This window comes from Antedon mediterranea, chromosome 1 (assembly GCF_964355755.1).
Source record: "Antedon mediterranea chromosome 1, ecAntMedi1.1, whole genome shotgun sequence".
NCBI classification, from domain to species: Eukaryota; Metazoa; Echinodermata; class Crinoidea; order Comatulida; family Antedonidae; genus Antedon; species Antedon mediterranea.
Window position 1 is genome coordinate 26,951,167 of NC_092670.1, and position 14,614 is coordinate 26,965,780.

The window sequence follows — 14,614 nt, forward strand, 5'->3', positions numbered from 1 at the left end:
AAATTTGGTTCCTACTAGGACACAACATGAGCCATAATGCTAGCAAATTGACCACTCACATGTGTTTGTATAAAGCATAACATTATTATTACAATCTATAATTCATGGAACCAAGTATAAATGCAGTTTAAATGTCAATATAGGCAAAAAGTCATACAAAATACACATGTAATATAATATAAAAAGTAAAAATAATATAATAAAATAATAATAAACAAATTATTGATTGTCCTCAGAAACTGAGTAACCTTGTGTTAGGTTCTCTACAGACCCACCCCAACAGTCTATACAGACCCACTCCAGCAGCCTCTCAGACCCACCTCACCAGCCTCTACAGACTCACCTCTGTCGCCTCTACAGACCCACCCTAGTATCCTCTGCAGACTCACCCCAGCAGCCTCTACAGACCCACTCCACCAGCCTCTACAGACTCACTCAAGCAGTCTCACCCTAGCAGCCACTACAGACTCACCCAAGCAGCCTCTACAGACTCACCCAAGCAGCCTCTACAGACTCACCCCAGCAGCCTCTACAGACTCACCCCAGCAGCCTCTATAGACTCATCCCAGCAGCCACTACAGACTCACCCAAGCAGCCTCACCCTAGCAGCCACTACAGACTCACCCAAGCAGCCTCTACAGACTCACCAAAGCAGCCTCTACAGACTCACCCCAGCAGCCTCTATAGACTCACCCCAGCAGCCTCTATAGACTCATCCCAGCGGCCTCTAGAGACCCATCACAGCAGCCTCTACAGACCCATCACAGCAGCCTCTACAGACTAACCACCAGCAGCCTCTACAGACTCATCCCAGCGGCCTCTACAGACCCACCCCAACAGCCTATACAGACCCACTCCAGCAGCCTCTCAGACCCACCTCACCAGCCTCTACAGACCCACCTCTGCAGACCCACCCCAGTAGCCTCTGCAGACTCACCCCAGCAGCCTCTACAGACCCACTCCACCAGCCCCTACAGACTCCCCTCAGCAGCCTCACCTCAGCAGCCTCTACAGACTCACCCCTGCGGCCTCTACAGACCCACCCCAGCGGCCTCTACAGACTCACCCCAGCAACCTCTACAGACTCACCCCAGCAGCCTCTACAGACTCACCCCAGCAGCCTCTACAGACTCACCCCAGCAGCCTCTATAGACTCATCCCAGCGGCCTCTAGAGACCCATCACAGCAGGCTCTACAGACTAACCGCCAGCAGCTTCTACAGACTAACCCCCAGCAGCCTCTATAGACTAACCGCCAGCAGCCTCTACTGACACACCCTAGCAACCTCTACAGACTCATCCCAGCGGCCTCTACAGACTCATCCCAGCGGCCTCTACAGACCCATCCAAGCAGCCTCTACAGACTAACCCAGCAGCCTCTACAGACTAACCCCCAGCAGCCTCTACAAACTTGCCCCAGAAGCCTCTACAGACCCACCTTAGCAGCCACAGTATGCCGTAAGTAGTAAATCGTATTGTGCAGCAGTGTGTACAGAATCAACACACGTATCCTTTGCGAGGCTGAGTTAAACGGACATTTTCAGCGAAAAAAGATGCTTGTATGAAAATTGTTTCCTGCTCAACATGATGTCCTAGCCTGGCACTAGCTAGCTAGTGTAGTTGGCTACTGACTTTAAATATACTTCCTAGCTGGTTAGGGCTGGTTAGGACTGAGAGGGGTAGCAGCATACTACTCTAGGCTAATAATGCGGGTCCTACTAAACACCACTCGCAACCACGTCCTACCACTTGCTACAATGCGCAACCACTCGCAACCGAAATTCATATTAATTAAAGTACATTTGGCTTATTTATTGTCTTATTATCAATAAAAACCTATTTTTATACACAAAATGGTGCTTTTATACACAAAAAACCTTGTTAAACCGTCGTACTATATAACATCGATAGAAACTGCGTCGCTTGAATTGTTGAATGCGTTAACAATGGGACTATTTTGCCACTATTTCCACTTTGAATGTTTATATTCAAATTAATATTGGAATGTTAAATACCTATTTTAATACTTGCTTGGCCTATCATAATAATATACTTACTTAATTAATAATAATAATTAATTAAATCTTGCCTTTTTTTTTGTCTTTTGTGAGATTCACTCACATTTATTTCATTCTTTACAATTGTTACAATAATCTATATCAATTTTGTTTCAGTAGAAAACTATCTCTGCAGCTTAAAGTTTTTTTTTGTTTTTCTTATTTTTAGTATTTTACATATATAAAAAGTTAAAGCATTTAAAAAATAGACAAAAGTTATATAAAAATATACATCACATAATATAGGTTCACAATTGCCATTACAACGTCACAAAATAAAATATACTGTAACTCATATAGCACCAGTAAATAAAACTAGAAAGGTAGAAACCATACTAGAATACTAAGTATTGTGTCGTAATAATATTTTCTCGTGTTTTTAACCTGTTATTGTTTAACAATTATACATTTTTACATTGCTAAAATAATATTTTTTACTTTTTCCCATTATTTTATGCTTTCCTCTCTTTTATACACTATATCACATTCCATTCTGAATAGAATTCCTTGTTTAAAAGATTTCCATAAATTAAAATAACTTTTATTTGTAACATCAGCCAGCATCTTTTGTTTATAAACCGTGAAAGCAGCAAATGTATATATAAAATCAGTAAGAATATTTCTTGTTCCAATTACCAGATTTTGAAAAGACATGTTTATATGATTGGTACCTTTTAAAACAATCTCTATTTTTGTCCAAAAACCTTGAATAAATTTACAAGTAAAAAACATATGCTCCTCATCTTGTACAGTACCTCTCCACATCTACCACATATATTAGTATCTTTTAGTTTTACAGATAAACAACCTTTTGTTTGTTGCTAAAATTCTATTTAACAGTTTGAAATTAAAGTGTATTAATTTTTTATCTTTCATTTTACAAACTTTAGATAACCAACATGACTTCCAATCAATATTCAAATTATGAAAATATTTTTCCCATTTTCCTTGACAAACCGGAGGGTCAAAAATTTCCTCCACAAAACAGAGATAAATACTCTTTGTTGTGATGTCCTTATATCTATTCTTAATGACATTTTCTGTTATATTATAATAACAATTTTCCTCGTATTTGATTATAGTTTTCCATTGTATTGGTATCGCTTTTTAATAAGCACATGTATTCATTTAACCAGTTTGCTTTGTACTTTAATTTTACCAACAATTCTTTTGAAGTTATGAATCTATTTTCTTTAATAATATCCTTCACTAAAATAATGCCACATTCAATCCAACGTTTATAACATAGTGATTGGTTTTTAAGTTGTATTAACTTATTACCCCACAACTGTCCATTCATTATATAATCATATGTGTCTACACTTCTTTTACAGCAATTACAGTATTATACTTTTCTCATAAAACATAGGCATTTTATGTATAAAGTGGTTTTCATCTGTCATGTTAAAAATAATATTTTCTGAACATAAATTATTAATATAAAATTTTGGAATAAATTTCCATTTTGCTTCATCTTCATGTAACAACCTTTTTAGCCATGTGACATTAAGTGCTTTTGTATGTAATTTAAAATCTGGCATTTTAATTCCACCTTCGTTTAGGTTTCCAATTAAGGTTTTCCTTTTTATTTTTTCAGATTTTTTACTCCATAAAAATGTATAACTTTGTTTGTTAACTATGTCATAAACATACTTTGGTACAGTAATAATATTTGCATTGTATGTAAGTTTTGCTAGTGCAAGTGACTTCAATATAATTACTTTCCCATAAAGTGTTAAATTTCTAGAACTCCATAATTTCAAAATCTTTTCAAAATCAACCAATTTATCACTCCAATTTTTAGTTTCACAAGTCTTGTAATCATATCCCACATATATTCCTAATATCTTTATCGGCTTTTTTTCCCAACATAAATCAAGTGGTTTATCACTTCTATTTTTCCATTTACCCATCCACATAGCTTTTGATTTATGTTTGTTTAATTTCAAGCCTGACATTTCACAAAATTCTTCCACAGTTTCAACCGCTGTATGAAGACTCTTTTCATTACCAACATAAAGTATTGTGTCATCAGCTAAAACTGACTTATTCTAGCTTCGACATTTACATTTGGTAATTTAATTCCCTTGTAAATATTACTATTTCTTATATTAGAAGCCATTATTTCGACCAAAAGAATAAATAAAAGTGCCGATAGCGGACACCCTTGCCGAATGCCTCTTTCCATTCTGATGTTTTCTGATACCCATCCATTATTAATTGTGACACTCTCTACTCTGTTATACAGAATTTTTACCCATTCACAAAACACATTACCAAATTTTAATTTTGCTAATACAGCAAACATAAACTCTCTACTAACCGAGTCAAAAGCCTTTTTAAAGTCAAGAACCATTATAGCCCCTTCAATATAATTTTCTTCCGTATAATAAAGTAGATCTTTAGCTAAACGTATATTTTCCCCCACAAACCTATCTTTAATATAACCCTTTTGGTCTGAATCAATTAGTGACTTAATGACCCTGCGTAGTCTATAACTTAACACATGGGCAAGAATTTTATAATCAGTATTTAGGAGTGTAATTGGACGCCAGTTATTTAAATTTTGTTTTTCACCACTTTTAAATAAAAGGGTAATAACACCTCTTCTTTGTGAGTTAGAAAGTTCCTTTGAATCAAAGGATTCATTTAACGCATCACATAACAGTTGTCCAACACCGTCCCAAAAAGAAAATGTAAAATTCTACACCTAGTCCATCTGAGCCAGGCGATTTATTTTTCTTCATACTTAAAAGAGCCCCTTTACATTCCTCAATAGTGCTTTTACCTTCACATAACTCTTTCTCTTTATCAGTGAGTGTATTCACTTTTGTCTTTTTCAGGTATTCGAAAATTTTTTGGAGCATATCTTAACACTTTCATACAAACTTTTAAAATGTTTTACTTGAACATCAAGTATATCTTCTGGTTTTGTTACAATCTTTCCATTATTGTTTAACAGACTCTTAATTTGTTTATTTTTACAGTTTGATTTTTCAAGACCAAGAAAAAAAGATGTACTACGTTCACCTTCTTCAATCCATTTAGCCCTCGATCTTATCTGAGCACCTCTGGACTCAACATCATAAATATTTTCTAATTCATTTTTTTTGTTTTCCATAATAGTTTCAACATCTACATTATAATTAGAATCATTAATAATGTTTTGATCTAGAATTTTTATTTCTTTTTGTAATTTTTCTTTTTTTATATTTTGTTTTTTACTTTTTGCTTTACCATATTGAATTGAAAATTCTTGAACTTTCGTTTTTATAATTTCCAATTTCATGACTGAACTCCAGTTATTTGCCTTGTTCGCTAATGTTTTTTCAATTATGTTATTTATTGAATTTGTGTATGTCTTATCTTGCAGATAACTATTATTACATTTCCAGAGCCCTGGACCATGTCTTGGTTCATGCATATCTAACTTAATAGAGACCGCTTGGTGGTCAGAAAAGAACGTCGGGCGTATATCACAAAACATAATATCCCCATTTATTACTAAATCTTCTGATATAAACCAGTAATCTAACCTACGATAAATATTTTTTAGTTTTTGTCGCCATGTGAACTGCATTTTGTTTGGATTTATTGTTCTCCAACCATCTATCAACTTAAAATTTTTAATTAGATTTTTAAGCGTAATTACAGATTTATCTATTTTTTTACACTTCCTTTTTGGTCTACATCTATATCTAAAATACAGTTCATGTCTCCTCCCATGATAACCTTTTTACAACTCTCATCATTAAAATCTTTATAAATTTTATGAATATTTCTGAAGAATGTACTTCTATTTTTACATTCATTTGGCGCATATACGTTAATAATAATAAGTGGCTTTCCATGTACAAGCAATTTTATAAAAATATATCTTCCGTCTTTATCAATTAAAGATTTAATAACGCTACATTCTAAATCTTTTCTAATTAGAACAGAAACACCTCTACTATGTGAACTACCAACACTTTTTTGTAATTGTATTATTATGGACATGTATCCGGAAAAAAGTTGTTTGATTTGAATATAATTCATGAGACCTAATACTACCGGTATTTGAATATATAAATAATCTATTCAGATCCGAGAGAGAAAAAAAAATCCATGTATTTTCGTTCTGTCAGTAACTGTATAACATCTAAAGAAATGGTTAAATGAGATAAACGTTATGAAAAACATTGGAATAATTAATGGCTGGCACCTTGATACAAGCCCTCTATATTCTGAGTTGTTATTTCTTGCGTGAGTACTGTGTCTGTGTACACATGTACATTGTCATGGACAATGTTGACTCGTTGATTGACAATTGTTTTCCCGTCGTTTTTTTTACTAATTTGACGTTTATTTGTATAAAAATAGGTTTTTATTGATAAGACAATAATAAGCCAAATGTACTTTTTAATATGAATTTAGGTTGCGAGTGGTTGCGCGTTGTAGCGAGTGGTTGCGAGTGGTAGGACGTGGTTGCAAGTGGTGTTTAGTAGGACTCAATAATGCTGCCGGGTGTCTAATAATGGTACAAGAAAACCATACAAAACAGGTGAGAATAGCAATAGGCTAGGCCTATATAACTCTTCGTTAGTAGTAGTGCTTAGGCCCCTGTTGAGAAAAAAAGAGTTATTTCTAGGCCTAGGCTAGTAGTAGTATTATTACTATTTAGTGGACAATGCACCTAGTAGGCTAAACAAAACCAGGCTACATTTGGTTGGCATCCTTAGGATGTGGGCCTACATATGTGTACCACACTATTTTTCAATTCAATTTCAATGAGCTATTATTACACAACAAAAGCTTAACTTTTAGTATTTAGTTTTAAAAAGTAAATGAACATAACATACGAAATATAACACTTCAGCCTTTTTCTTCTTAGAAATTAATACTTAAATTATGTAATTAAAGGATAATTTATTACAGTTGTTTTCCCATTATATTACGATTTTACTGATTGGTACTTTATTGTCATTATTTTTACTTCTTTGTACTGTGTATAGCTGTGTAAGTTGAGGAGACACAGATGCAAAATAAATCTACCACTACTCCTACAGAAAAAACTGACTTAAAGACAAAAAATATAAATATTCTTGAAACTAATAGACACGAGGTAAGTCTTGAATGGATGCTTTTGACTATTATATGGAGAATATCTGATCTACAGTATGTATCCATGGTTTGACCAAAATCACTGGCACAGTAAAAGCATCTCATATTGTATATGTTAATGTTTCTTATCTAATTAATGATTCAAAACCTAAAATTTTAAAAATGTTTTATATAAACCAAACATTCATTCAACTTAGATAATAATGGAACATTATTTGTTACAGAAATGGTACCAGGCCTGGCTACAAAATGATTATCCAGCTTATTAGTACAGTAAAATTATACTATAGTGTTGTTTCTTTGATGGTGAATAAAAGGTTTCTACATTTAAATACTGCATAAATCCAATACAAAAATTACTGAAAAACTGATCGGACAGATCTAAACTGATCGACTGCTTTTCTCTCTCTCTCTTTGGAGATGATATAATATAATAAGCAAAACTCTAAATAAAAACCAAAAATAATCAGTCATAATAAGTTCCAAACTTTTGGAAAAACTAACCTTTCACATCAGGTATTAGGGCTATATTGAATATATATAAAAGGCAAATTACTGAAAAAATGACAATGCTCAATGGAGACAAAAAAAAAAAAGCGAAAAGCTAAATCAAAACGGTAAAGTAAAACAGCCAAAAAAGTTAGCAGAGCTTTCGGGCCACACTAGCCCTTTATATTTAAAGCATTTTGTAATAATTAAAATACTTTGTATATTTGATAACAGTCTTTTTTTTTGAAAATAATAATTTGAGGGGCAATTGCTTGAAATTGACTGGATATTTTGTGGAGAACTTTGATAATAGTGTGGGAAATATGTTCATTTCAAAATATCAACTCTCAAAATCTAGACCCCGAACTTTGGAACGAAATCCATTTCTAGGCCTTTTTTGAGTTACTGCTTATGGCCTACAGTGCAAAATCTCCACAATCAGCAAAATTGTGTACATAATAATAGTTATTCTTATATAGTGCATAAAGCAAGCTCTCAATGCGCTGCACATTATTACCCTGGATCAAACACGTATGGAAACATACTCCCATAATAATGCAGCTAGTAATCAGGGCAAAGTTGTGGCTCGTCTTGCTTAAAATGGACCTGAAATGGATTTTCGATTTTTTTCATTTTAGAATGATGTTTTGGGGGCTATTAGGTGTTGCTAGAATGTATATTGTTACAAAATATAAATTGGCCCTTTTGGGGAAAGCCCCATTTGAAAATCAAAAAAATTCGCGGGTGACGTCACTTTGCGAATATATTCCTATCCCTCCAATGGAAAATTTGCAGTTTTTTGGCTATAACTCTTGAAATCTATAGAGAGCTTGTGCATTTGCAGAAACGTATTTAGAATTTTTTTAGATAAAATTATTACCGTATAAACGGTTACTCATCGAGTAAATGACGATTTAAAATCTTAAAATCAACGGTTTTTTTCTGGCAATACCGAAGTTGGCCTGGCAACGTTGTCCGGGATACAGCTCCGTGCGCAATGATGCGTATCCATATTTTCCGTTCGTGTATTTTGTATATCGTTCGTAATTTATACTGCTAAAATTGGTTAGTTTCTTTAGTTTTTAGTTTAGCAGAATTAAATTAGTAATATGAGATGATAATTTATTTGTCACGAATCAGGTAGTTCGAAAACGAATTTTATTCATATTTTACTTTGGCTTGACAATGAGCGCAGCAAGTTGTTGATATCGCTTTGGTCCTTGGATACACATGAAACGGAGCCTCGCCGCATGATGTGGGTGGTGGATCGACTCCGCGCTCTGGATTGGGGGCCTAGGCCTAGTAAAGGTTTGGGAGGTAGGCCTTCTAAATTCGGGTTTTAGAACAAACGAAGTACATTTTAGGGACCTATATTTCAACAACATTAGATATTGAATAAATTAGTATTAGTGTCAACGCTTCGCGTATCTTTCCAGGCCGTCGATCATTCACTGACTATCGGGCGGCATACACGCTCTCGATATCACCGTATGTATATGTGACGTCGTAAATATAGAGGCTTCCGACGGCCGTTGAAATAGAATATTGCAATGGCGTGAGTAATTTTTGCTAATTTACCATGGTATCTTAAAATTTCGTTTTTACTCAAAATACTTTACATTTTGTTTTTATTTGTGTGGGTTTGTGTTAATTTGATACATTTAAATAACATGTGTGAATTTCTTGAAAATCGAAATTCCCTTTCAGGTCCATTTTAAGGATACAAATAATGCGGCGAGAGTTGGATTCGAACCACGATCTGTAATCCAACATCCAACACACTGTGCCCTCATCATGTGCAATGTATTTACATGGGTCATATAAAATTAAACCAAGTGTAAAAAATGCAAAACTATTAATGTTAATTCTATAAGCAAATTGTACATTACACCAACCATGATCACAACCTGAAATGTCTTGGACTTGATCTCCGCTGCCTTTCGGGCCAATAATTCGTAGCTTAAAATATTGACCAATCCACTTGTACCACATTCTTTAACTTTTTGTACAACGTTCACTTTTTCAGGGTCTATAGAGGGCAGCCACTTTTGCAGCATCTAAAATAAGAAAATAATCACACCACTTTATTATGGCAATTATTTTATTTTTAAAGCCATTAATTGGCTATACCCCAAAAACATATGTGCTTTACAGTAATGACAACAAATTCATCTTTTTTTTGTGCAGGACAATGTCCTTATCAATGCTTGGCATCCTGGTCTAAAGTGGCTGACCCTGCTAATGTGTACGAAATAGCTTTTTGGATAGATTGGTGTCACTGTTAATATACAAACCTCTTTCCATACAAATCTGAGTGACGATGGAGAAACGATGAGTAATGGCCACTCAGCTCGATAGTAACATGCAATGCAGATCGCCTGAAATGTCTTACCAAGACCCATGTCATCAGCTATCAGTATACGACCCTGCCTCTCTATTGCATAACTGCAAAACAAAATAGTTTTTAAAATATGGATATTGTGTAAATATCAAATTAAAATTACAATCAAGAGCCATATGTTTTAGGGATGTGACCAACACTGTATGACCTACAGTAATATTTCAAAAGTAATTAGATTTATTAACAAGTATTACATGATAAAACCAAATTCAGCATTATCTTAAAGACACCTTCCCTACGTTTTTTAGATCTAATTTAAGATCACAAACTACATTTAATGTAAAAATTATACTATATGGTCCTATTGCGATAACTTTTTTCATCTTTAAATGGTTAAAAATATGTGAAAAATAAGTCGATTCTAATAATTATAGTGGCCCGCTATAAATCCCAAAATGCATTGCGCGCGGATTGATATTTTTGTTTTTCTTCTGTAATTCACCCACTTTTCGATCGATCGTGAGGCCAAAACAAATGGAAGACTCCTAACTTTTCAGCGAAAATACCAGGTTTTCCCCAATTTGTATCAACGGAGTCTGGCAAAAATAGAAAGACAATTAATGCAGCAACTATACTACGTCAGGCTAGGTATATAGCTAGCGTACGATGTTCGTACGTTACCGATGTTTACCTGCTAGGCCTACAAAACTAAGCCTAGCTAGGCTAGGCCTAAAGACCTTCGACGACAGGTCAGTCGCCGCGAGCTACTTAGGTAGTACATTGTTTCTCACTTTTTATCATAATTTACCATAAAACGTACATTCAAGACCAGGAATGACCTGGTTTAATGTTTTTAAAGTAATATATATCTATTATTTTTACAAAACGTCACAAATTGTAGGGAAAGTGACTATTCTCTGAAATAATTAAAATGTTTGGGTGTCGTATGGATTAACTTGTCACAATTTTGCAAAAGCCAGAGATTTTTCAGATATAGGTCGTTTTCTTTTCATTGAAAGACCTAAAGAATTGAATTTTTGAGTATTTAGGCTAAACTTCCTTAATTCATTGTTAATGAAATATGATTATATCCCACCACTTAAATTTCACTATATTTCATAATAGTAGGGTTATACTGGTCAAATACATATAGTACCAGACATCAAATTCTGCTACATAGGATTTTCAATTTAATTTTTGTTCCGATTAGACAAACATGTTTTTGTCATGAGAGAGACTATCAGATTTGAACCCCCTACTCACCCAACACCGTCTCTTTGGAATGGAATTAGTGCTTCTACAAGCTCTGAATCAACAGAGTTCAGGTTGACTTCTGGCACAGTCTTTGGTTTGTTTATTCCATGCCTTTGCTGTCTAAATGTACTTAATACAGCTTTTGGAAGTGGTTCAATATCATTTTGCATTCCTGCCGAATTTACCGCCTTACCTGATCACAAAACAAATTAAAATTACATAACATATAACACAATTGACATTCGATTGCAATGTAAAATGTATCGATTTAAATAGTTACTAAATATCTAGCCAGTGAAAACACATCCACAAAACTTATTTTGTAATAGGTAAAATCATTTAAAGGGGAATATTATTTGTTTTTGGGTAAGAATTGTAAGAACATACACAAATTAACTATTGATTATTTTCATACTTACAAAATTGTCCATAGTCACTTAGGTGGAAAGTCCAAACTTTAGTGACTGCATCTGTAAAAAATATAATTAAGTATTAAGAGAAGGAAAGAGCTGATTGATGAGTCCTGAAAATAATGTAAGTCAATTAATAACCTAAGAAAAAATATGAAGTAAAAATGCATTTTTTTTCTGTGAGTGAGACCAACTTACTATAATTCTTTGTTGGCATCTGCTTAAATATATCAATTAACTTTTGATTAAATGAAACATCCACTGAAAAACTGGTCCTTGAAAATAGTACACATTGCACAGTCTTCGCTGAAGAATTCTTTGAAGTCGTCCCATAATTACTTTTACTAGAAAATTGTGCTGTTGGTATAAATGTTCTAGTTGAATCATTAACAGTTTTTTCAGAATTGGGGAAAGTTTGTGCTTGGTGACGAGTTGTGCTAGAGTTTGATTGGTTACAAGTATCTGGGATGCCTTTACCAATTTGGAAATTAGAATTTACATTCACTCCTTTACTTGATGTCTGATAGAATCTGCTAGAAGAATTAGCAATACTTTTAGTTTTCTGCCTTATACCAGAACTAGATTGTTTATTCCTACTGATGTTTACTGTACCAGCCTGCTTTATTGCATTGCTGGTTGACTGATTCTGTCTTATCTCAGTTTGATTTAATCGGTAAGCTTTTTTTTCAAGTGCTCTTTGACGATTTTCTTCAATTCTTTTTAACTGTTCAGTAGTAAGTTGATTACCTGTTGACATTTTTAATGTTTTTCTGGTGAAAATAAAAATAAAATTACACTCAACTGTCTCAATTACAGACTCCCTTGGGCTGGCTGTCTGATATTCTGGGAGGTCTAGTATTTGGAGAGTTGACTTCATTTGTTTGTAAAAACAAAGTCAATAAAGTAGCTTCTCTAGGGCACAGTTTGTACTACTGCCTAAGGTTATCAATCAAAGCTTAGCATAGACAATCAAATCAGAAGGACATGCAATGCTACCCTATGCTAGCACTACTGTGTTATCAAACAATCTGTATGAAACTATGTTGCTTCTGCAGTCCTCGATTTGTTGCGAATTATTCTGCCAATATTGAAATAAATATGAACACTAACTATTAAGAAGACACTTTCCCTACATTTTTTTCGGTCTATTTTAAAAGGGTATTTTGTAAAAGTAAATCCTATGGGCCTTTAATTGCGCTAATGTTTTATCTTTTTACTGTTAAAATGTGAAAAATATTGTGCCACACTATGAATACTGGATGGTGTGCATTGCACGGGTTGATATGTTGATTTTGCTTCTCTATTGACACGGGGTGTGTCGAAAGCGAAGACCTCGAAAGCGAAGATCGAAGACCGAAGACCTCGAAAGCGAAGACCCTACGAAATGGTAGTGTGCACAAAATCCGACCAAAATCATATAAAATCGTGATAACACCTTGAATTTACAGATTCTAAAAAAAGATTTCGATTTTAATCGTTATGTTATCAAAAAACATGACTTTATCTATGAACAATGGAGTTAATATGTGATATGGTTTTACGAACAAACACATCGCGCTATTTGCAAGGCGACGGACGCACAAGGACACGCACACTGTAGCATTGAATTGAATGCAATATTAATTAATTATTACTACGGTTCCGATAACTTTATGTCACACGTCGCCTACAATTTAAAACCATAGCCAATTGTATAGAAAAGTATAGAAATAAACTACAGTAAGTAAATTGTAAGAAGTAAAGGATTGCGATAGGCCTATTTAGGCTAATTTTAGAGCCTATATAAAAAGTGTCCGTACCATAGATTTTACACTTGTTTTTAAAAATGTTATATGCGTGAGTACAACTTAGAGATCCTTTTTTTTTCATTCAAATATGTTGATATATATTTATTATCTATAATATTTGCCTGTTGTCTAAATGTATGATTAAATACAAAGATATTTATTTTCCTTTAGTCATTCTGTACAGTATTTTAAACTTTTACATTTTCTCCATTGTAGGCCTATATACAGTATTGCTGATTTAATTATTCACCAGTTTAAAAATGTTTTTCTAATGTATTCATAATGGACAAATGATATTATCAGTATCGGTTAGTGTGGTTGGTGAAGCGACAGTACTATGTAAAGAAGAAAAATATAAAAAGTAAAATAAATATTTCATTAACCAACGAACCACTAAACAAAAACTGTACTGTATCGTATTGACGCGAGCAACATAAGAAAATACTCTTCTATCTATTTTGCATCCCCTCTTACGATAGAGATTATGACGAACGTAAAGCAGAAGTGTTGAACACGTCTACGGACGGTGCTTCCGTCGTCGGTTCCCACTTGTAATGACACGCAAGTTTGTTCTTAAGGCGCACTTTGCGTCGATCTGGAAACTAATTCCAGCTCTTAAAATATTTTCCCGGGCCAAATTTGACAGAATATATTCAAATTATGATTTGACAAAAAGCTAAAAAGAACGAACGATAATAGGCATCAGCGTTCTATAAATTTTGGTTATAAATCGATTGTTTGCGACACATCATCTGTTTCACGGCTTCCATAATTCCGAATAACATTTAATTATGCCATATATGTCAAAGTTCACAAAAGCCATTCAAAACAAAGATTGAAATAAAAAAATATTCGCTTCAAAAGTTGCCGATTTTGTTACGGTTGCAATGTGAGTAGTGACGATAGTGTGTTCACTATTAATTATTTTTAAAACGGGTGTTTATTCATATCGGTATTACGTTTACCGACACTGTCAAAATACATGTTTAATGAAGTTCCAGTAAAACGGAAAAAAAAAAGAAACTGACTTTTGTTTTCAAGCATTGCCCGTGGTAAATACAAAAAGAGATACTCTCTATAAAGTGATGGTGAATTCGGGCTTAACCACTCTAACCCCCAACCTTCTATCTCACAGGCTTGTGGATGAGACGACTATTGAACAGTCTCCCGATTA

General features: G+C 34.0%; 1 protein-coding gene across 7 annotated transcripts in view; it reads right to left on the minus strand.

Moving 5' to 3' along the window:
• The window catches only part of LOC140063609 (SWI/SNF-related matrix-associated actin-dependent regulator of chromatin subfamily A-like protein 1), a 40,448-nt gene that overhangs the window by 21,148 nt on the left and 4,686 nt on the right, over positions 1-14,614 (minus strand). For 6 of the 7 annotated variants that reach the window (XM_072110027.1, XM_072110025.1, XM_072110023.1 and 3 more), the window contains exons 2-6: positions 11,852-12,423; positions 11,663-11,713; positions 11,253-11,436; positions 9,943-10,093; positions 9,544-9,705 (exon numbers count right to left, since the gene is read on the minus strand). In XM_072110027.1, coding sequence (XP_071966128.1) covers positions 9,544-9,705; positions 9,943-10,093; positions 11,253-11,436; positions 11,663-11,713; positions 11,852-12,410 — 1,107 coding nt within the window. In that variant the 5' untranslated portion in view covers positions 12,411-12,423. The remainder of the gene's footprint in view (positions 1-9,543; positions 9,706-9,942; positions 10,094-11,252; positions 11,437-11,662; positions 11,714-11,851; positions 12,424-14,614) is intronic. The other variant, XM_072110026.1, reaches the window with a different exon arrangement.